We start from the raw sequence: 24,169 nt of genomic DNA, 5'->3' as shown, positions 1-24,169 counted from the left end.
TTTTCATGTAGCTAATCCAAGATCTCCTCGCTTCCTTGCAGCTGGGATGGTCCATTCAAAGTCTGGCAAATTAAAATCACCTATCAGTAGTACTTCCCCTTTCCTACATAGTGTCACAGGGCAGCCCCTGTGAGCTGTAAGGAATCCTTACCAGAACAGGAATCTAAGAAAAACAGTAAAATGATTCCTAAAACTGCTAGCATAACACCCATAGCAGCTCCCAGGAATATTCAGGGCAAAGTATTCCTTCATTAAAGCTTCCTCAAACAATGCCCAAGAAGACAAAGACTAGTTTAGCTTTTCCCAAACAGCTGTAGGAACTCTGCAAGAGAAACTACATTTCCCAGTAGCACAGGGAATAGTGAAGGGGAAAAACAGGACTGGAACACAAGCCAATCCTAATCTGTTTGAGACTGGTTTAAACCAGATTAGAAAGGCTCCAGAAACCAGGTTTCTCAAACTCACCTGCAGTGAGTAGTAATCAGCTCACTGCAGGGAAAGAAAAGGGTGTAACCCACATTCCCAAGCAGTTCCAGCAACCTAGAGCAGTAGTGCAATTGGAAGGGAGCAGAGTCAGCAGACTACAGCCACTGAAAGCCACAGAGCATGGCAGAAAGCTCAGGTACATGCTCTTAGTGAAGAAGCTATGGATAGTTTTGACTCATCATCTGTAAATGAAATGGAAGATGATGTGAGTTTCTGTGCAATGGACACAGAAGTGGCTGAATTATCCAGTATAGAGATTATAGAAATGAGCTAAGGGCTATTGAAGATAAAGGTCTGCTCAGGTTAATTATAAGAATTGAATTGAAGAGTCTTAGAATATTTATTCTTTAATAGTTCTTTGAATTGAAAAAATTAAAAAAAACTAAAAAAATTAAAAAATAGGTGAATAAAAACTGTTTCAAACCCGACAGCCAATGATGAAGTTCCCACAGTAAATCTCCCGCATTTTTGAATCGAATATTGCGGTGGAGTGGTGGGGCTGAGGCGTCGGGTTTTCAAGAACTGATTATTTAAAATTAAATCTGGACATTTCCTTGATATACTGTATACTATCAGTCTGGATTACACAGCATAGGTATTTTTTAGCCACTCGTTTTGCAAGCTGCAGGTTAATTATAAAGCAGAAGGAAGTTTGTTTTTTTGAACTTTAAGATAAGTGCCATTGATTAAAGTAGTTTAAGCTGGAATGCAACCAGGGCAAGTGGCAAGCCTACAAAACCAGTAGAGAACATTTGTTTTCTTATTTTTTTTGCCTTTTGGCTATTCTTGTATGGTTTATGTGCTGTGGGGAAGTTATGGCTAAGAATGAATATCCACACACCACCAATTCAGTGAGAAGCACAAGTAGGAACCCAAACTTCAAGGGAAACTTGGAGTAGAACCCACCCTTGGGGGTATTAATGCTGTGACCCCCAAGGAGTTTTGCCTTTAAAGGCAAAACTTTTATTGTGTATGACTTTTGTGTCTTTTTGCTTGAACTGAAGTTTTGAAGCTTGTGTGTGGTGAAACAAAGGCAATGGTGATACAAACCTGAAGGCCACTTTTGAAGCTTTTGTTAATGGTGTTTAGAACAATAAACTTATAAAAGAATTGCACCAGTACTTGTTGGAACTCTTTATTAATGCATATCAAGCTACCAAACAACCTCGCTCACACTCGGCTGAGGTTTATGTGCACTGGGCCGGGCCATTTGCTGTGTCCAGCTTGGCCACGCCCGGTCACAATAGCTATGTTGCAAATGTCTTTAATTAAATCTTTGTCCGTTTCCTTCTGCTAAAGGAGTCCTGTATATCACATCAACATAAATGCGTTTTCCATTCTTTCTTTCAGATTAACCCACAGTGCTTCTTCTTTACTCCCTAGGTCTCTCAATTCTGTCACTTTAATATTATTTTTAACATACAATGCCACTCCTCTACCCTTTTTACTTACCCTATCATGCAATCTTCACCATCCTTTCCGGAAAGAAAATATTTCCTTAGATTACTCCAGAGTCTGCCCCCTTTTATCTTCATCCTACGTCTCTTCATTCCAGACCTTTCTCTCAATTAAGAGACTCACCTCCTGTGTATTTTTCCATGGAAGTAATTTTTCTATATCTCACCTCATCTTTCTTATATGACATACAAATTTAGATCTTTAAGTTTGTTCCCATACGCTTCATGATGAAGGCCACTGACCATTTTAGTAGTTACCCTCTGGACTACCTCCATCCTATTTATATCTTTTGAAGGTCACCAGAATTGTACACAGGATTCTAAACGAAGTCTCACTAGATATGTACTATATATGGGGCACTAGCACCTTTTTTTTTTCTGCTGGACATTCCTTTCCCTATGTACCCAAGCATCCTTCTAGTTCTAACCATCACCTTTTCTACCTGTTTGGCCACCTTTAGATCCTCAGATACTGATTCACGCCCCTAGTCCTGTTCATCTTTTGGGCACTTCACCCCCTCTACTGTACCTCTCCCTTGGATTTTTAGAGCCCATATAATGATCCTGCATTTCCATAGCATTAAATATTAGCTGCTAATTTTTGGACTCTTTGCCAAGCTTCACTACATCCCTCCTCATGTTATCCACATCATTAAGGGTGTTTATCCTATTACATATTTTGGTATCATCCACAAAAAGGCAAATTTTACAAGGCAGCCCTTCCACATTATAGCTCACAAAAGTGTTAAAGAATTGGATCAAGAATTGAACCTTGCAGCACACCACTGGCAACGTCCCTTTCCTCAGAGTTGGCACCATTTACCACTACCCTCTTGTCACCTTCCACTCAACCAGTTTAGATTCCAGTCATTTGAGTTCATACCAAGAATATTCAGTTTGATAGAATGATTTCTTTATTGAAAGAGCTACACTGGCTTCCAATAAGAAAATGCATTCAAATCAAATTATGCATATTGTTTTTTAGATTTTATCCAAATTGGCACCAAGTTATAAGGTACCATTGACTCGGCCTTCTTTGAATAGACTCCTGCGAGCCATAGTCACTTCATTTATACATTCCTTCAGTACATGGAATAACATCTAAGATGAAACTGAATTCCTTGTTGCCTTATCAGGCAGCTATACATTGGAACTCTGCCACCCACTGTTAAGAAGGAGCGTCGGTATTTATCCTGTCTAAATAATGTCTGAAATTTTTGTTCCAATTCCTTTGTTTTAGGTTGTTTAGGTTTATTTGTTAAATGTTTCTTTTTTTGTAATGTTGTATTCCTAGCTTATGGCTAGTTTCTTAATTTGTAATTCTCACTGAACTATATAATTGAAAAGTAGCGGTTTATTGTATTTATAAAGTTGCTTATTCAGAACCATATCAATGGCTTTGCTAAAATCTAGAGTATACCACATGTAGTGCTCTCTTGATCCAACTATGACAAGTCCTTACCTTTAGTAAAACTATGCTCGGGTCCTATAATCAACTGGATTTCAGAAATCTCAGTTTTAAATTTAGAAGTCACCTCTCGGTCATGATACTATATCTGGTTGTGATTCTCCAATCAAGATGTAAGCTAAAAATGCTTTACTGCCAATAGATGTAGAATTGATACTCTTGCCCTCTCTCTGAGGAGTGGCTAAGTGGTTAGAGCTGCTGTCTCAGCACCCTGAGCTAGTGCTGTCTGTTTCACAACTCAAATTGTGTCACAGATTCAGTAAAAAAATCACTCACTGATTAAGACACTGCAGGGGGGGGCAGCCTTCCTTGGGCTGGGATCAGCATCGGCATTCAAACTTCTTCCCCCTTCTGACAGCAGTGGTGGCGGCAGCTTTCATCTGCCGTTGGGCCTTCCTCTGTGCTGGGTCCTGCCTTTGCTCAAACAGGAAGTAAGTGGGACCAGCACAGGAGGCCCGACGCTCGCAGAACAGTGAGTTGTGAAGCTTGCCAATGAGGGTAGAGAGAGAGAGGTACCAATTGGGTGCAGCTTTTCTCTATCCCCCCTACCCGAATTGGGGGGAGGGAGAGTTAGGAGGAAAGTTGTCCAGAGCAGAGTGGAGGGAGGAGATGAGTGATGCCAGACCATAGGAAGGAGAGGAGATAAGAGCATGGAAGGGAAGGAGACAGATGCCAGGTTATGGGGTGAAGGAGACAGATGTCAGACCATGGGATGGGGATGGACTGAAGGAAAGGGAAGAGAGAGAGGGTTTTGGTTACATAGGATGTAGGTGGTGCTGGAGAGAGGGTATTGAACCTGAAGGGAGAAGGAAAGAGAAGGGAAGGTACATAGATGGAAGATGGATTATAAGCATGGAGAAAGAAAAGAAAATATCAAATGGGCAGGAGACCCTAGCGTGAGAGTTAACAGAAGACGAACAGAAATCAGAGCCTGGAACTCGCATGATTTGAATAATAAAATGACCAGACAACAAAAGGTAGAAAAATAAATATTTTCTATTTTGTGATTACAATGTCAGATTTGAAATGTGTATCCTGCCAGAGCTGGTGATAAGATAGTGAGTACGAGAGCTAGGACATAACTGTGTGTTTTGTTTACACATGACAGTGCTGGTGTGGGGTTGGAGAGGAGAACGGTGTGTGGGGTGGGTGAAAATGTTGCAAAATAAACCTGCCAGCTCATTTTAAAGTTGTATCATAGAAAGCAAATTGAATTGTCTCAAATCGCATCAAACTTAATTTTTTTTTTTTTTTTTTCTTTTTCCTCCTGAATCAGACTGAGGTTGTAGGTTCAATTGCAGCTCTGTTCCTTGTAACTCTGGGCAAATCACTTAACCCTCCATTACCCCAGGTACCATAGTTAGATTGTGAGCCTGCCAGTAATTTCCTGTTTACATACTGGTAGGTCCCTGCAGAGGGAAGGAGCAGGCTCTACTCAGGCAGTGTGTTAACTATTGCTGCCAGTGAAGAACAGGTTAGCTGGTTCAGAGGCCAAGGAAGAGGTGCTGGACTTGCAGGATAGGATGGGGGGGGACAGCAGAGATGCCAACCCTTGAGTGAAGGAACACGGGAGGGGGGAGTTCAGGAACATGGGAGGTGGAGGAGGGTCTAGGGGTGAAGATAAGAGGACATGTCAGACTGGGGTGGGGTAGAGACGGGGCCATGACGGGGGAAGGAGAGATGCTGGGTTGCAAAGGAAGAGACAAACAAGTAGGTGGGGAAGGCACAAAACCAAAAGCTGGTCCAGGGTGTCACAGCCTCTTGAGCTGGCCCTGAGGACCTTAGCTTGGAGCCCAATAACGCTATAAATGGTAAATGAAATTCCAAATAATTTGAAAGCTCATGCCTCAAGCTGAAAATGTTAGCTAATATCTACATAAACAAATTGTTCAAATAGGGAGATTTTTGTTCAGTCCTGGTGCTGAAATCGCATCCTAAAGCAGTGGTATTTTTTTGTCTCTAGTCCGCTCATTAAAATCAGCGCTACAGGCAGGGCAGGATTAATTCTTGGAGGGCCCCTAGGCACACAAGTACACAGGGCCTTCTAGCCCTGCCCCACCCCTATTTATTTACTACTGTATTTCCACTTGTATGTATTTTTTCTTATAAAATTCAAAACAAACAGCAAAGAGATTTGTTGGTCGTCTCACAGGAGGGTCGGCAGGGTTCAAATGGGAGGGAGAGATGGAAAGATGGGAGGGTCAACGGGGGTTCAGCTGTATGACGGGAGGGATGGAGGAGCGCTGATGTTGCTGAATCCAGCGATGGTGAGGGAGATGGGCCAGTTTAAGGGGAGAAATGCCGGGACTGCAAGGACCCAATCAGCCTTAAAGCACCACATTGGCTGGCCCTCCTGACATTTTCAGCCCTACCCTTTAATCCTGCCCTGGCTGCAGGTCTCAATTAAAGCTATCAGAAATTGCAGATGTCTACAATCCCCCTTCCTGGAATGTAATTAACAAATTGTTTAAAGAATGCTAACTGAAGATGTACAGATTGAGAATATGGAAAGGATGAGAGTTCAAATAATTTGAATTCTATCCAAAGTAGAGTAGTAAAAAACCAAATTTAAAAAAAAAATCACAGGCTAGTAGTCAGTTTTTACTATCTTATGATCATTCGTTTAGACAATTCTACAGACTATTTTTACAATTTTAGTATAATCAACTTGTATTGTGTAATTACTTTCTTTTATAGTTTTTATAGGGTTGTATTTTGCTATTTAGTATTTTATTCTGAACTGTTATTTTCACTTAATTATATGGCTTTGTAATTATTGTGTACATTACATTAGTGATTTCTATTCCGCCATTACCTTGCAGTTCAAGGCAGATTACATTATTACAGTTTTTATAGTATTACATATTTACCTCAGTGCAATCTGTTCCTTATATTCTAATCCGAGGGCATCTCTTGGTTAATGGTATTCGTACGGATTCCTTTCCTATCTTCCGAGGTACTAGACAGGGCTGCCCCCTATCTCCTCTGCTTTTTCTGCTCTTTTTGGAACCCTTACTTTGTACTTTGCGCCACATTGATGAGGTGCAGGGCCTTCGGGTCGCGGGTGAGTCCTTGAAGACGCTGGCCTTTGTGGATGATATGTTTTTAATCCTGACCAATCCTGAGGTTTCTTTACCCCTTGCATTAGATCTTATTTCAGAATTTGGTTTTCACTCCGACCTTTCTCTGAATCTGGATAAATCTCTGGCTTTGCCTTCGTGCCCGACAGTTCGTACTTCTTGGCGGGGTTCCTTCCCTTTGTGGTGGGTGGAGTCTGAACTTTGCTATTTAGGGGTCCACATTCCTATGGATCTCTCCCGCCTCTACTCTTTAAATGTTAGCTCTTTGCTTTCTACCTTTGGGGCGCAGTTACAGCTGTGGCGGGGTCTTCCCCTTTCTTTGTTGGACCGGGTGATCCTATATAATATGCTTGTTGTACCACAGTGGCTGTATGTGTTTCAGGTTCTTACCCTTTATCTGTCCTCCCATGATGAAAAGCGTCTTGAGTGCATGGTGCAACGGTTCCTCTGGCTAGGCAAGCGTGCTCGCCTTCCCTATAGGAGGGCGGCCTCCCCTTGGTATAAGGGTGCTTTGGGGTTGTTGAATATTCGTTTCTTAACGATTGCTTGTGGCATGCGCCATATCAATGATCTCTTTAGTGGCACCTCCACGTTTACTAACACCTCCTTAGAACTTTCTTGCTTTACCTCTACCCACTTTAGTGCGTTTCTTCACTCTTTGCTTTCTAAATGGGAATCTGCGCCCAGTGCGTTGTTGCATTGCCCTCTCCGTCGGGCCTGGCACTGGGTCTGTAGGTTTCATTCCCTTAGCTCTACTGGTCTCTCCCTTTTTACCATTACGCTATAATGCACGTTTCCCTCCTGGGGTGGACAATGTTAGCTTTGTGCGTTGGGAAGCAAAAGGGATTCATTTCTTGTTTCATTTGGTTGATGATGAGGGTCTAATCAAACCCTTTGATCTGATTTGCGAGGAATTTGCTCTTCCTCGCACAGATGTCTATGCCTACCTTCAGATTCGCCATTACATTTCCTCCTTGTCGAGTACTCATCTTTCGGCCTCCTGTCGGGAATTGTTGATGGAGGCCTTTACATTTGGTTCCCAACAGCCTGTCCCATTGAAATTTCACCATAGACATCTGAAGGACAAATCCCCTATGTTTGATTGACTCAGATTGCGGGATGCTTGGATGGGGGATTTAAATATGGAATTCTCTGAAGTAATTTCGAATGCCATCAAAAAGCTACCTTTGTATGGTAAATATACAATTTTGTGGGAACAACACTACAAATTGACTCTCCACCTGTATTTCTCCTCGGAGAGCTTTCCTGGCGGGGCTCTGTTCGACTGGACTGCCGGCGCTGTGGTGCTCCAGACACAGGTCTCGGCCATATGTTTTGGTCTTGTTCATCCATACAGACTTTTTGGGATGCTGTTTTTCTTTTTGTTGATTACCACCTGGAACATTACAATTCAGAGATCTACCTTGGTATTTGGTGCCTCCTTACATTTTCATCCTCGCCGACCCGGGGCCTCCGCATTCCTTCGTTGGACTGCAGTGATTGCTATCAAATGTACTTTGCTTAGGTGGATGGAAGTGGAGGCACCTGACTATTCCCTTTGGCATAGTCACATGATTACGTTGCTTTCTTGGGAACGGAGGGGAGTTCAGGATATTTCTTCCTTGTCTGGACAGGCCTTCCAGCGAATTTGGGAGCCCTTTTGGACAACATTGTCTCTGGTGGCTCGTAGTCGCATCTTGAACTGCTACCCCTGGTATTGTTTTATCCTCTTGTTTATTATGTTTTGTTTGGCGTCAGTGAGAATGGGAGGGGGGGAGGGCTTGGAGGTTGGGTTGGTGGGGTGGGTTTGCTAGATTTTTGTGTGAAACATAGAGCTGCTTTGTTCTTTGTACTTGTTTCTGATGTTTCTCTTGGTGCTCAATAAAATATATTTGACGATAGTATTACATATGGGGTATTAGGTCTTTTGGAGATACATAAGTAGTCTGGAAATTTAAGATGGTAAGGATCAGAGATTATTGCAGGTTGTGCTTAGGTCAAGTCTGGTTGTGTGTTTCACCGTCCTTGTACAATCCATTATCCTATCCAAACTCTATTACTGTAATGCCATTTATTTATGCCTAACAAAAAAAAGTCTTCGCAGACTCCAGCTTATCCAGAATACTGCAGCCAAACTGATTTTTGCTAAACGCAAATTTGATCACGTCTCCCCACTACTTACCAATCTTCACTGGCTCCCAGTACTTTCCAGAATTCATTTCAAATGCTCCTGCCTGGCGTTCAAGATCATTCACGGCATCCTTCCGCCCCTAATCCCCCTATCCTTCCTCGCCCTGACGCCTGCTACCACCAGATCAGCCCACAGACATAAACTATCCTTCCCCTCTCTACAAGGCATTCTCCATGCAGGAAAACTGGGAAGATCTATCCTCTCCAAAATCACGGGCCTTTGGAACGATCTCACTATCCCGCTGAGGAACCTGGGCTCCCTCCAACTATTCCGAAAACAACTGAAAAACCTGGCTTTTCTCTAACATATAACATCTCTTCCTCTGTTTCATCCCCTCTTTATATATCCCCTGGTAAATCTTTCCCCTCTCTCTTCCTATATTTTTAGCTTTGTAAACTGTGTTGAGCTCCACTCCCGTGGAGATGATGCGGTATATAAACTTAAGGTTTAGTTTAGTTATTTTTTTTAATAGTATGGTTTTTGTTCCTTTTTTTTTTGAAGGTTTTGAAGTCGGTGGTCGTGATTAGTAGGTTGGAGAGTTGGTGGTCCAGTTTTGCAGCTCTAGTGACTAGGAGGTTGTCGTACAGCTTCTTTTGTTTGACGTTTTTGGTTGGCAGGTGCATGAATGGTGTGTGGGTTCTCCTGTGTTTGGTTGAGGAGGATTGATTTAATTGATTATTTCAGTATGCTGGGCTGTCTCCATTTATGGCTTTAAATAGTAGGCGGCAGAATTTGAAGAGTACTCTCACTTGAACTGGGAGCCAGTGTGTTTCGCGGTATGCCTCCGTATGGTCGTATTTTTTCAGCAAGTAGATAAGTCTTCAAGGCTGTGTCTTGTATTTGAAGTTGTTTTATCAAGGTTGCTGGGCATGGGAGATATAGTATGTTGCAGTAGTCTGTCCTAGGACTAGGGATTGTACCAAGAGGTGTTTCCTGTCACATTTTTGAACTTGCCTTAGGTTTCTCATAACTGCAAATGATTTTTTTATTGTTTTGTGGCTGCATGGTACAGCGTCTGTATCAGCACTCCCAGGACTTTTTTTTAAAGTGAGTTGAATGGGGTATGAGAGTTTATGACTAGATTTGTTATGGTTGTGGTTTTGCTGTTTTAAAGTAGAATGAAGTTTGTTTTGCGTTCTTTCATCCCTGTTGCTATTTTGAATGTTATGTGTATTGAGTCTGCCATAAGGGTATTGGTTGGTCAAAAGGAAGAAGGATGGTTATGTCGTTTGCATTGCTGTAAGAGGTTAAGTTTAGTTTATCTAGGTGGGAGCTGAGGGAGGCAATGTATAGGTTGAATAGCATGGGAGATAGGTGATCCTTGGAACTCCGAACTGGTTGGACCATGGTTCTGATTTTTCTTTGTTTTGACTCTATAGGTTCTGGATTGTAGGAATCTTTTAAAACATAATACCTTGCTGGTGATTCCTATAGAGTCTTGTATTTGTAGAAGGATGTCATGGTCCACGAGGTCAAAAGCTGCAGAGAGATCCAGTTGAATAATCGGCGTTTTTTGACTGTGGAGAGGTGTTAGCGGTGTCCCTGAGAGAACCTAGGAGAGTCTCTGTGCTGTAGTTGGTTCTGAATACAGACTGTGTAGGGTGGAGTAAATTGTGGTTTTCTAGGTATAAGGTTAGGGCTTTGGCTATGAGGCCTTCTATTAGCTTGACATAGAGCGGTATTGAGGCTATGAGTCTGTAGTTGGACGGTTGGTCTGTTGCTCCTTTGGGGTCTTTTAGGATTGGGGTGATGATGATTGGGTGTTTTTCACAGAGGTCTTGTGGGAAAAGGCCATCCGAGTATAGTCTGGATCCATTGTAAAATCTGGGTGTGAAACAGCGTACTGGCGGATTTCAGTAGGTATGGGGCAATGGTTTGAGGTCACAAGCTGCATGTAAACTGCCATGAAATGATTGGCAGTTTATAAAAATTATTATTATAATAAAGTTGTGACTTAACATGGGCTCAAACAACCGGTCTTCCAGGGCGCTGTGGGGAAGGCTCTTTTTATTTTTATTTTTTTAAGAAAAAAGAGTGCAGTACTGCTCCTCGGAGTCTGTCAGCCCAGGTGACAGCTGAGATCTGCATCTCGGCATGGCCACCAGCAGTGTCCATAGAGACCAGAAGCTTTACTAAGTCCCCCGGAAGAGAACAAGGGTGGCTAGAAAGTATAGGAGGCGTCAAAAGTGACAAGAAGTTGTAGGAGAGGATTTAGCAACCATGCCAGCATGAATAATGCAGAATTATATTTGTTTAAAAAAAAAAAAAAAAAAAGTTACAAAAACCAATGCATGGTTTAGGTGTTCCGAGCTTCGGTTGTTTTCGTACGTTTCCATTCTTTAAAGGAGTCCTTCTTTCCTTTTATGGCTTCCCTCACCTCTAGTAAGCCATGCAAGTTCTCTTTTGCCTTTATTTTCCCGTCCTTTGGTTATCTGTGGAATGTAGAGGTTTTGTGCTTTAGTGATAGTATATTTTAGTAAGGACCATGCCTGATAAATCATTCTGATTTTATCCATCCTTTTCTTGAGCCTTTTTTTTTTTTTCACCGTGGCTCATGCTATCATATCTTCATTTTTTAAAGTTGAAAGTCGTAGTTAAGGTTTTGGTATGTTTCCCTTTCTCGATGTCTAGTTTAAAGTTGATCATGTTGTGATCGCTCGTCCCAAGCGGGACCGTGACTTCTACATCTTTTGTCTGACCAGTAATGCCATTTAGGACCAAGTCCAAGATGGCATCGGCTCTCCCACCATTTGTTCTAGGAAGCAGTCCCCTATCATTTCCAGGAACTTCATCTCCTTACCACAGTTTAAAGTTCCCAGGTTCCAGTCGATCCCCGGGAAGTTGAAGTCTCCCATGATCATTACATTTCCTATCTTACATCCTTGTTTGATTTCCTCTATCATTTCTGAGTCTGTCTCCTCCGTCTGTCCTGGGGGCCAATTTTTGTGTCTGCAAAATTGCGTCTAGGAATCTTGATCCAGAGGGACTCCAGTTTCTCTTTCCCCTCTGTCTTTACCTCTCTAACAGATTCTATTCCATCCTGAACATATAGGGCAATACCTCCCCCTTTCTGCCCTGTTCTATCCTTTCTGTATAGCTTGTATCCCTGTAGTATTGTATCCTATTCATTTTCATCATTCCACCATGTTTCTGTTATGCCAATGATATCTAGTTCATCACGTCTTGCTATTATCTCTAGCTCTCCCATTTTGTTCCTCCAGCTTCTAACATTCGTATACATACATTTAAGTTCCCTTTGTGGTCCCTTCTTGGACTTTCTAAGTTTCACAGCCTCTACTCTCACTTGAACTGGGAGCCAGTGTGTTTCGCGGTATGCCTCCGTATGGTCGTATTTTTTCAGCAAGTAGATAAGTCTTCAAGGCTGTGTCTTGTATTTGAAGTTGTTTTATCAAGGTTGCTGGGCATGGGAGATATAGTATGTTGCAGTAGTCTGTCCTAGGACTAGGGATTGTACCAAGAGGTGTTTCCTGTCACATTTTTGAACTTGCCTTAGGTTTCTCATAACTGCAAATGATTTTTTTATTGTTTTGTGGCTGCATGGTACAGCGTCTGTATCAGCACTCCCAGGACTTTTTTTTAAAGTGAGTTGAATGGGGTATGAGAGTTTATGACTAGATTTGTTATGGTTGTGGTTTTGCTGTTTTAAAGTAGAATGAAGTTTGTTTTGCGTTCTTTCATCCCTGTTGCTATTTTGAATGTTATGTGTATTGAGTCTGCCATAAGGGTATTGGTTGGTCAAAAGGAAGAAGGATGGTTATGTCGTTTGCATTGCTGTAAGAGGTTAAGTTTAGTTTATCTAGGTGGGAGCTGAGGGAGGCAATGTATAGGTTGAATAGCATGGGAGATAGGTGATCCTTGGAACTCCGAACTGGTTGGACCATGGTTCTGATTTTTCTTTGTTTTGACTCTATAGGTTCTGGATTGTAGGAATCTTTTAAAACATAATACCTCTACTGTGTCTTTCACGGTATCAGTATGTGCTCCTACATTGTCTCCCTCAATTGCTTTGTGGTCTTAACCCCCTATGTCTGGGTACTTGTCTGCCGATCCTTCTTTGGGCATTCTGTTGCCTGGGCCATCAACTGGTGGTCGACTGTCGGCTTTCCCCTGACTTTAGTTTAAAGCCTTGTCAATGGCCTTCCTCATGTTGCCTGCCAATACTCTTGCTCCTTCCTTGGTGAGGTGTAATCCATCCTTTCTGTGGTACCTGTTAGTTCCCCAGAACGCCGTCTAGTTGCGCACGAAGTCTTAAGCCTTCTTCTTTGCACCATCTTCTCATCCAGGCGTTGATCGCTCGCAGTTCCTCTTGCCTCTTCTCGTCCTCCGAGATCCTCCCTGTACCAAGAGCGAAGGCCATCTTCACCTCCCTGACTTTCAGCTTTCTTCCGAGCGAGTGGAACTGGCCCTTCAGTTCTTCCCTGTCACACTTCCGTCCGCTCACATCGTTAGTTCCCACGTGAATAAGCACAGCAGTGTCCTCTCCTTCTGCATTGTTTATGATCTTCGTGATCCTGTTGGCCACATCCTTCACTCTTGCTCCAGGGCAGGCAGGTGACAAGTCTATCCTCGCTTCCTCCTGCAGTGTGGCTGTCTACATGTCATATAATGGAGTCTCCTACAATAATCCCCCATCTTCTCAGTTCGGGGGTTCTTCAGGGGTCGTAGATCCACATCCATAGTATAGGGCTGATCTTCTCTCTCCTGAGGTGCGTATCCATGCGGTCTCCCTCTTCCTCTCGGTGAGTGGTTGCCCTCTAACTCCGCTTCTGTCACAACTGTAGTTGTAGTGGTGTCTCCTCCAAACCCATCTAGACCATTTTCCTGGGTTGCTTGGGTACAGTTTTCCAGCCCTGGGACCTCTACATGTTGCTAGTGGACTTCCTCAATGAATTCTCTCTAGCTCCTCGATCTCCTCGTTGGTACTGGACTCCATTAGTAGCTTCTCCTGCTCGCGGATTTCCTCTTCAAAGGTGAGGCGTTCTTTTAGTTCCCTTACTGTCTCTTCTAGCAGCCAGAATTGCTGTATCAGGCTATCCAGCTCCATGCATCGACTGCATATGTATGCCCGAGTCCCCGAGGGGAGGTAGTCATACATATTACAGCTGGTGCAGAAGACTGGAAAGCTCATCTTCTGACTTCCTTGGGCTATCATTTCTTGTTCCCCTTCTGAGTTATGTGGGCTTCTTGCTGTGAACCTTCTGTCTCTGTCAGCTGGATGTGACCTGACTTCCTGTTTGTGGGTCTGTTGGTGCTGCTGTGTCTGTGTGAATGTTCCTCCTCTAGGTGTGTGATGTGCAAGAAGTGATCCCTGTTTCGCAGCAGCTACAAATAGAACTTGTAACTTACATTCTAGGTCACTCTGGGTGTCCTAGATTTCGGATCCTTTGCAAAGGCACTCTCACTAAGGCGAGCGCCTTTGCCGCACACCGAACGGCTGCACGCCATTGGCTCACTCCCTTTTAAGGGGGAGCCCAGGCAATGATGCGGTGGGGGTGGGCAGAGCTTTCTCTTGCTGCTGCCCCTTGCTCCCGGTTCTCCTTCCGACTCTCCCTTCTCTCCTTCCTGCTCTCCTGCTGTCCCGCCTCCTGACTCTCTTGCTCTCTCTCTGACTCGGCCAGCTCCCAATATTAATTTGTTCTCTGGTTATATGATTTTAAACCCGAGTTCCCCCCTCCCATTAGTTGAATATCATCCCTAATCATTTTTATTTTTGAATCATTTTTTCCTTTTGTTCTAAAGTTGTTTTTTTGTGTGTTTGTTTTTTTTTGTTTATGAAATTTGTCTTTCTCTATAGACCTTAAATCTGATTTGAACATAAGAAACGCCTTCGCCGGATCAGACCGAGGTCCATCTAGTCCAGCGATCCGCACCCGCGGCGGCCCATTTAAGTACTCCTTTTTGGAGACCCATAATTAACCATATCCCTCAATATGATATGCAAGTAGGTGTGCATCTAACTTGCGCTTGAATCCCAGTACAGTAGTCTCCTCCACAACCTCCCCGGGGAGTGCATTCCAAGCACCCACCACGCATTGCGCGAAACAGAACTTCCCGACATTTGTCCTGAACCTACTGCCACTCAGTTTCAGGCTATGACCTCTAGTCCGTGTCACATTTGAGAATGTTAGTAATGCTGTATCTTGGTCCATTTTATCAAATCCTTTTAATATTTTAAAAGTCTCTATCATATCCCCCCTCAGTCTTCTCTTCTCGAGGGTAAACAGTCCCAGTTTCCTGAGTCGATCTTTGTAATCCAAATGCTCCATCCCTTTGACTAGTTTTGTGGCTCGCCTCTGCACTCTCTCCAGCAGAGTTATATCTTTCTTAAGGTATGGAGACCAGTGTTGAACACAGTATTCTAAATGCGGTCTGACCATTGTTCTGTAAAGTGGCATTATGACCTCTTCCGATCTACTCGTAATCCCCTTCTTAATTATGCCCAACATCCTGTTAGCTTTCTTTGCCGCCGCTGCACATTGTACCGATGGTTTAAGGGTACTGTCAATCAGTACCCCCAAATCCCTTTCTTGTGTGCATTTTGCTAACTTCACCCCCATCATCATATACTCATGTTCTTTATTTTTCTTTCCTAGGGTGCATCACCTTGCATTTGTTTATGTTAAAGTTCATCTGCCATTTGTTCGCCCAAGTTTCCAGCTGGTTCAGATCCTTTTGAAGGTCCTCACAGTCCCTTTGAGTGCCAACAGCCCGACATAGTTTTGTATCATCAGCAAACTTAATTATATCGGATGATGTTTCCTCCTCCAGGTCGTTTATAAAAATATTGAACAATATAGGTCCAAGAACCGAGCCCTGGGGCACGCCGCTAGTCACTTTCTCCCAGTCAGAGTATTTCCCATTTATGCAAACCCTCTGCCTTCTGTTTTCTAGCCATTTTCCGATCCATTTGTGCACTTCTCCCCCTATTCCATGGCATAGTAGTTTCTTCATGAGCCTTGCATGTGGGACCTTGTCAAACGCTTTCTGAAAGTCCAGGTAAATTATATCCACTGGATCGCCACTATCCATTTGTTTGTTCACTTTGTCAAAGAATTGCAGTAAATTTGTCAAACATGACTTCCCTTTCCTGAAGCCATGCTGACTAGCCCTTAATAGATTATGATCCTCCAGGTGTTGTACAATGTTTTCTTTAATTAGTGCTTCAATCATCTTCCCTGGGACCGATGTGAGGCTCACAGGTCGGTAGTTTCCTGGATCCCCTCTTGATCCTTTCTTGAAAATTGGGATGACGTTCGCTATCCTCCAGTCTTCTGGTATTTGCCCAGTTCTAATTGACATGTTAGCTATGGATTGCAATAGTTCACCAATTTCCTCCTTAAGTTCCTTTAATACCCTCGGGTGAATTCCATCTGGTCCTGGGGATTTGTCGCTTTTAAGTTTGTCAATCTGAACGTAAATCATTTCCAACGTCACATTTACTGTTGTGAGGCTTTCCTCTATCTCCCCGGTGAATATTCTCCCTGTGGCTGGCATTGTTGAAGTGTCTTCATTTGTGAAGACTGAGGCAAAGAATGAATTCAACCTGTTTGTCCTCTTTTATTGACCCTTTCCTTTCTAGATCGTCGAGGGGGCCCACTGCCTCTCTTGCTGGTTTCTTTCCTTTTATATATCTAAAAAAGGGCTTGAAGTTCTTGGCTTCCTGTGCTATCTTCTCCTCGTAGACTTTCTTGGCATCTCTTACCACCTTATGGCACTTTTTTTGATTGATTTTGTGACTGTTCCAGGCTTCCGTCGTTTTTTCTCGTTTCCATTTTTTGAACGAGTTCCTCTTCTCCCTCACTGCATCTTTTACCTCTTTGGATAACCAAGCTGGTTCTCCTTTGTTCTTTTTTTTGCCTTCCTTTGGATATCTTCGGAATGTGTAAATTTCTGTGCTTCTACGGTGGTATTTTTCAGTAGAGACCATGCTTGTTCAACTGTTCGGAGGTCTGCTATGTCCTTCCTGAGTCGTTTTCTAACCATAGTTCTCATGCTGTCATAATTGCCTTTTTTAAAGTTAAAGATCGTAGTTTCAGTCTTGATTGGTTTTCGCTTTTGGATGCCCAAGGTAAAATTGACCATATTATGATCACTTGTCCCTAGCGGGGCCGAAACTTCCACATCTGCTGCCCTTCCAGTAATGCCATTTATGACCAAGTCTAGTTTTGCTTTGTATTGTTTGCTGTTTTTGAGGTCTTTGCAGACAGTAAAATAACTTTTTATTGGAACAGTGTATTAACTTTCCCAAGAGTGTTACTATAGAAGAGCTGAGCAGATTTCATTTGTTAAAAATAATTCTTGGGTTTTTATTCTTTCTGATTTTCAGAACAAGTTTGTCAAGAGGAAAGGCTTCCCGATTGCACATCAGTTCCTACAATGAACTGTCGGTCAGAAGTGCTGGAAGTGTCAGTGGAGGGTCGGCAGATTGAGGAAGCAGTGCTTGCTTTGCTTCATACCATCCTCTTCCACCGGAGCACTGGGAAATTCCACTACAAGAACGAAGGGACCTATTCCATTGGAACAGTGGGAATGCAAGACATAGATTGTGATTTCATCGAGTTCACTTATGTTAGAGCGTCTTCTGAGGAACTTGACCAGATTTTAAAAAAGGCTGTGGGAGATTTCAAGGTAAAGTAGTTTCCAATCTGTGTAAACAGATTATGAGACACTGTTAAAATGCTTTATGTGCAGATATGCTTATGAAGTATACAAAGCAGAATGTAAATAAAATGGGAAAGAACTATGAAAGCACTTCATTTGGGAGCCTTATCCCTGCCACATGTCTTATTCTGTATTTATCAAAACATAATAAAAATGTAGCAGATGTAATGGCATCCAGCAGTAAGAAATGCTTTTCATCTGTTTAAGCAAGCTATAATAACCAGCTTAAATTCATAAGCCAAATATTACTTATAAGGAGGCTGAATTTGCGTTGAATAATCTGTCAAATGTTTCACTCTACTTCAGTTATCCATGTATCTGTTTACTTCTCCCATTATCCTTATTTCTTGGACCACCAACTCTATTTTCTATTCCCCATATATGGTTACCCGATCCTCCCATCACATGCTCATTTTTGTGCTGCATCCTTCAACTTGTTTTAATAAAGCCCTTATGTTATACAGTTACTGGAGGCATTGTGTTCCCATAAATACCTCACCCCTCTTCCCTATTGTCTTTAGCACATCTCAGCAAAAAGTTATTAATACCATTGTCCCCCCCCAAAAAAAGGATCTGGGTGTCATCGGAGACATACAATGACACCTTCTTCCCAATGTGTGGCGGCAGTCAAAGAGCAAATAGAATTCTAGGAATTATTAAAGGGATGGTTAACAAGACTAAGAATGTTTTTAATGCACCTATATCGCTCCATGGTGCGATCTCACCTTGTGTATTGCGTTCAGTTCTGGTCTCCTTATCTCAAGGTGTGTGTATGTATCCATCCATCCAGATGCGGTAGGGGGGGGGTGCTCGTATATCGAGCCATGCTCAGGTTTCCGAGGTGCTGATTTTGCAAATGTTTTGCAAACCGGTGCACTCATAAACCGAGGTACCACTGTATGTAGCGGCACTTGAAAAGGTTCAGAGAAAAGCGATCAAGATGATAAAGGGAATGGAACTCCTCTTGTATGAGGAAAGAGACTAAAAAGCTTGGAAAAGAGACAGCTGAGGGGAGATAAGATTGAAATCTACAAAATCCTGAGTGGAGTAGAATGGATACTAGTGGATCAATTTTTCACACTGTCAAAAATGACAAGAGACCAGGTGACACGATGAAGTTACAGGTCAAGATGACTAAGGTATGCAGACCTGGTCTGTCTACAAAGAGATCAAGGTCTCGACTTCCTTGTCGTCCCTGGCTGATAAGGCAGGGTCCCAAATGTTTTGGTCTTATGGCATAGCTTTTGAGTAAATGTTGCTAGTGTGTAAAGGCTATTCGGATGGAGACGTGTTCTTCCTATATCTTAGAAGGGTGGAGACTACTATAGCAGCATATGCAAAAGCCTGGAAATGCTTCCAAGCTTGGTGTGCTCAGAAGTGATGACCTGAGCTCGGCACCAATCTCTGTTCGAATCCCTGCAGGAAGGTCTGAAAAGGCCTAGCAGTTGGCTCCCTGAAAACTCAGATTGTGGGGCTCATCTTTTGGACCTAGGATTAATAAGCACCATAGCTGCATATCCAGATGTGGCCAGGTTTTTGAAGGGCACCTTATGCCCCCTTCCTCCAGTGCAACAGCCTTTTCCGGCATGAAGTATTAATTTTGGTCCTGCGGGTGCTAGCTAGAGCACCCTACAAATCTCTGGAGCAAGCTTATCTGATGGACCTTACCATCAGAATGGTGGTTTTTTTGGTAGCGATTGCCTCGGTTCGAGTGTCTGAACTACAGGCTTTGTCATGCAGAGATCCCTTCCTTATTTTTGTTTCAGGTATGGTCTTATTCAGGCTTCATTTTTTGTTTTGTTTTGTTACTGAAAGTGGTTTCCAGCTTCCTCATCAACCAAGAAATATGCTGAGGATCGAGAAACAGTGATTGGATGTTGTAATTGTGAAATTGTTATACGTTTGCAGATTTTTACTGCGGTATTTAGAGGATACGAACAAATTTAAATTGTCAGATCATTTGTTTTAGCAGGGACTGCCTGTAAAGGCTGACGGCCTCAAGTGTACATATCAGCCAGTATCGGAAGTGAAAAGCATCCACCTATATCCATGAAAGGACACGCCACTAGAAGCATTGCTTCAAGGACAGAATCTTCAGTGGAAGAAATCTGTGGAGAGGCAACTTGCTACTTTCTCCAAACATTCACAAAATTTGTTTATCTTGGGTGTGTGTTTAGTTTTAAAAGAGTGGACTGTGGTGGACAAACAGGTCTTCACATTCGGATCATCTGTTCTGTTAGCAGGCTCGTTTGTCCTGCCCTAAACTTGAGAGGAATAAGTGTCTGTCGTACTAGAAGGAAAAGATTAGGTTCTTACCTCTAATCTTGTTTTCTAGTAGACAGACACTCTATTCCTGAAGCCCACCCTGTCAGATGTTCATTTGCCTGCTTACTGCCTCGAATGTGCTGGGGCATATGGACCTTTGATTCTTTCTTTTATCTAGTTCTAACAAGGATAGAGGATACAACTGCTGCATTGATGAATCTAGGGGGTATCTGTAGAATCTCCCACACTCTTGTGGCCTTTTTTTTTTTTTTTTTTACAAAGTCACACTAGCGGCTGTGCTGGGCTAATGGCCCTGAAGCCCATAGAGATTTTAAGGGCTGCGTGGCTTTGTAAAAGAGGCAGTTAGTGCAGGTTATGCTCAGAAAGGCAACTTGTTCATGTTCACTTTATGTTATTGCAAATGGTAAGTTGTTTTTTTATTTGGTTTTTATCTTACTGATACAAGACGAACTGACATGTTTCTCAGGAAGAGTCCCCATACCCCTCCCTATTCTGATTCCTCTCCAGGTCTGACTATCTGCTTTGATATGAACTGAGGGATGGAAGGAGGAGCAAAAGAATGCTAATGAAGCATCTACAGGAATTCTTACAGAAAGGGATTGACGACCCACAGGTTCAGGAATAGTGTCTTAGCTACTAAAAATAAGATTGAGTTAAGAACCTAATCTTTCCATAAAATTTAGTTTACACATTAGCAAAAAAAAGTTAATATTTGGTTGTATATGCATTTTTGGCTATTTTGCCCATATTTAATATTTTCTGTTCTTTGTAGGATGCTCTGCAGAATTCTGGAAGTGATGGACTAGGACAAATATCCCTGGAATTTTATCAGAAAGTGTCATATTGGCCACTTGAAGATGAGTGCATCCCTTGGGAGGTGTGGACCATCAAGGTCAATGTGGTGAACTTGGCCAATGAGCAAGAGCAACAGACATGCCGGGAAAAGGTGGGGGAGAAACTTGGTGAAAAGATCATCAATATTGTGGAAGTGATGAACAGGCATGAGTACCTGCCAAAGATGCCAACACAGTCGGAGGTGGACAATGTTTTTGACACAAGTTTAAAAGATGTTCAACCTTACTTGTACAAAATCTCCTACCAAATTACAGATTCACTTGGCACCTCTGTATCACCACAATGTGAAGACTGATCAAGGACACACTGGCTCTCTAGATAAAGCCACTCATTGTACAATTACCAGTTTGTTGGGGAGATTTTGCGATCAGCCTCAGTTTGCTGTAGGTGGCGTAATTTACAAAGGTTATATGTAGCCAGCTGGCAAGGAAAGAGTACATAACTGAGGAAAAAGAAGTATTAAGTTTTTGTATATTTCTGACTTGGTTCTTTATCTGATCATTCCTTAAAGTTATGAATGAGGCAGAAACATCTGGTACTGATGACTGTTATACTAAAGGTATATAGCTTAGGGTGGGGGGGCGCAGGTTAGTTGGTAATTTTACTTATTGGAAGGGGTATTCCTCATTCTTGCACCTTTTGCACTGTAGTGAACTAGAGGAATTTTAGGGCTTTATGTACCTGCCACATGCTTAGCACTCCTTTCCACAGCAGCACTACTGTTTCACAAATGCTCTTGATTTCAGTTGACCCTCATCTTAAAACCCTCGGAGTACAAAGTCTCTCAGTGCCAGCAGCTTTTAGCTTTGAGGACTATATTAGCCATCTCTCTGAATCTGTTCTTTGCAGGTTACAGTCCAGTAATAGAAAATTATCTTATCTTTATCTCCTTTTAGATCTGAATAATAACAAACCAGAGCTTTGCTCTGGTCAGAATGTTGTGGGCTTTGGCATAGTGGATGTGAGTTTGGATCCCCTGTCCATATGGGCTATTCAGATATGGGTGGTACAGTATACTGAGCTCAAGAAGGGAGGACAGATCACATCTCATGCTGAGGTTGTACCTCAAGATAAGATGCTCTTCAGCAAGGTAGATAGCAAGAAATAAAGGTAGATGGCAATACAAATGGCTGCTTTTCATGTATTCTGTCTGTAAAGTAATCTGTACATATGGTGTTGAACAATTCTTACTTGAAATAGAGCATCTGCATAGTATAACAAGAATTTCACTAGTATTTCGCTAGTATATCTTATTCAACCTAGGTAGAATGCTCTGAAAGCATGCCTTATAGTAAAACAGACTTCATCCCTTGTTATAAAAAATATGTATGACCTGTTTAACATGCACCTTTCTGACAAGATCTGGTCTTTCTATAAATCTTTCCAGTATATTTTAATTGCATTATAAAATTTGTGGTGAAGGTGTACTGTTTTTTTCAGTAAAGCATTGAACTGCAAACGAGGTGAATCCATAAATGTCTTATTTTCCTTTTCCTGAGTGACTTTAATCTCCATGTTGGTCTCACCTTAATTAGCTGAATGTTGCTGTGCCAGAGACCCGAGTCTGAGCTAGGTTGTTGGCCAGAGCTGAGAATTTGTAGAGCTAACATAAAAAGCCTCTAGAAGAGGGCACTTCCTGTGTTTGGAAATACCTATGGCCTGATGTGTTAAAGCTTTTCTCTTCTCTGTCTGATGAAAAGCTTAGTAAATTAGTCCTTCCTTAGCATCCTTACCAGACCAGTTCAGAACCTTGTGAGTTATGCCCATCAGCCAGCAGATGGAGACAGATTAAAAACTTTTTAAGGCTCTGTCCTTTAATTGGAATTTATTAACTGCACTTATGAAGAGATTAATGCAAGGAGGTGCACAGCAGGTACAGTTTAATGTTTAACACGAAATATACAATTTTGAATGGCTCTCACGAATTCTCATGAGACTTGCTGCAGCCTTCAGGAAGCCACACATCACTCAAAGTGTGCTCCTGTCCACTATTTCTGGACTACCAGGGATTCCAGGTACACAAGTATAGGGAAGGCATGGCGGTATGCAGGATATTGGCAGAGAGGAGGTACAATAGGCAGGGAGGGGGTGCTGGGTGTAGATCCTGGCAAGGCACTTGAATATTAAACCGTTCATCATATATTCAAGTTGACCATTTTTCATCTTTTTTTGGGGAAAAATGTGGATCTCAACTTATATTCGAGTAAATACAGTAATCAGTTGAGGGAATGGGTGCTCCTTTCTCTTTACTTAAAAAATAATTTTTGAAGAGAAGTTAGTTAGGGATAGGAGTAGAGGTAGGTTAAAGAAATAGTCAGGGACCACTGCTCAGGCAATAGGCCTGATGGGCCACTGCGGGAGCGGACCGCTGGGCGAGATGGACCTCTGGTCTGACTCAGCAGAGGCAACTTTCTTATGTTCTTAGTTTTTCAGGAGCCTGGGAACTTCTGAGAGGAGTCGGCTACTCCCTCTCTCCCCTCCCACATTAGCTTATTCTCTGAGTGAAAAGAACTTTCTACAGTTAATTTGCTCTAAGGGTATGTGAGTACTGAGAGTCTTTCTTTGGAGGGGGTAGAAAGGGTTTTCATTACTTATTGGGGTGTGGTATCTTGTGAGCTTTGGACAAAATATTTAGTGCCGACCTAGGCTGCAGCATCAGCTTCGTGGGATTTCTTATTTTTTTGCTTTCTTCTCACATCTGGTGTTTCTGATTAGAACACAAAAAAAAACAGGTGAACACACCACAATCACAAAATTGCATAAATCAAAGTGGAATTGTCCAGAAGAGAATGATGTGCACTAAAGAAGTATCCTTCAATATGTCTGATTTGAAGATCTTTATTGTTCAAGCATCAATAAAATACATAAGGTGGAAACCAACATCTCCCATGTTAGCGCGGGATGATATCTCTTTGATTTTTGGTCACATATTTTCACGAATACGAACCTACTTTTCAAATCGTCATCTGTACTTTCAAGACTCCTGAGGCAGGCCTTGATGGCCGAAACATGTACATGTCGAGTTGGTGAATATATTTTATTGATGTTTGAACAATAAAGATCTTCAAATCATCAGACATATCGAAGGGTATTTATTTAGCGCACATCATTCTCATTCTCTTCTGGACAATTCCACTTCATTTCTGATTAGAACTTCATTTTCCCTGCTCATAGAGATCCCAGTTGATTGTGTGAAGCCTTTGCTTTGGGGGCTGGTGACTGACGGCATTTTGGGTTTGGATATGGTGTTGAAACAGGGCCCCAAATCATTTTTTGCCTAGTTTTGACCAAAGCTATGGCCTTGGTTTCAGTATTGGCTAAACTAGTTTTTTCAGTGAAAAGCTGAAAACTTGTGCTATTGTTGAGCACCCTCTTCAGGCTTGTCTTACAATTCCTGTGGTCTAGTTGGGACAGGAGCAATTCTCTGTTCTCTCAAAATGGCTTCATGACTGCTACCAAGGAAACAAGTAGGAACAAGCAATCCAAAGGAGCCAGCAGGATAAAACAAAGCTTGTTTATTTCAGTCCAGGATATACAGTATAAAGTAGACCCAACATTAGGGGTCACTAATACAGTAATCAAAAAACAACTAACAACCCAAAAAACTAAATTGTCAATCTAAAACATGTATAAAAACACATAAATTAAAACAAAATTGCATGAC

At 42.3% G+C, this 24,169-nt stretch overlaps 1 protein-coding gene across 1 annotated transcript; it reads left to right on the top strand.

Annotated features, from left to right (window-relative positions):
- Positions 1-464: 464 nt before the first annotated feature.
- On the top strand, positions 465-21,998 carry LOC117357712 (autophagy-related protein 101-like). The gene is made up of 3 exons (XM_033938681.1): positions 465-622; positions 17,030-17,331; positions 20,423-21,998. Exons 1-3 carry the CDS (start codon positions 607-609, stop codon positions 20,798-20,800), a joined length of 696 nt encoding a protein of 231 aa, XP_033794572.1. The 5' UTR covers positions 465-606; the 3' UTR covers positions 20,801-21,998.
- The last annotated feature ends 2,171 nt before the right edge of the window (positions 21,999-24,169 follow it).

This window comes from Geotrypetes seraphini, chromosome 3 (genome assembly GCF_902459505.1).
Source record: "Geotrypetes seraphini chromosome 3, aGeoSer1.1, whole genome shotgun sequence".
NCBI classification, from domain to species: domain Eukaryota; kingdom Metazoa; phylum Chordata; class Amphibia; order Gymnophiona; family Dermophiidae; genus Geotrypetes; species Geotrypetes seraphini.
The sequence above is the reverse complement of the archived record's forward strand: the minus strand, read 5'-3'. Positions and strand labels throughout refer to the sequence as shown.

What these genes read in the sequence shown, in the direction of transcription:
- LOC117357712 (XM_033938681.1), top strand. An exon ending in AGGCTGTGGGAGATTTCAAG is followed by an intron (nt 17,332 to 20,422) that starts GTAAAGTAGTTT and finishes TGTTCTTTGTAG; the next exon opens with GATGCTCTGCAGAATTCTGG.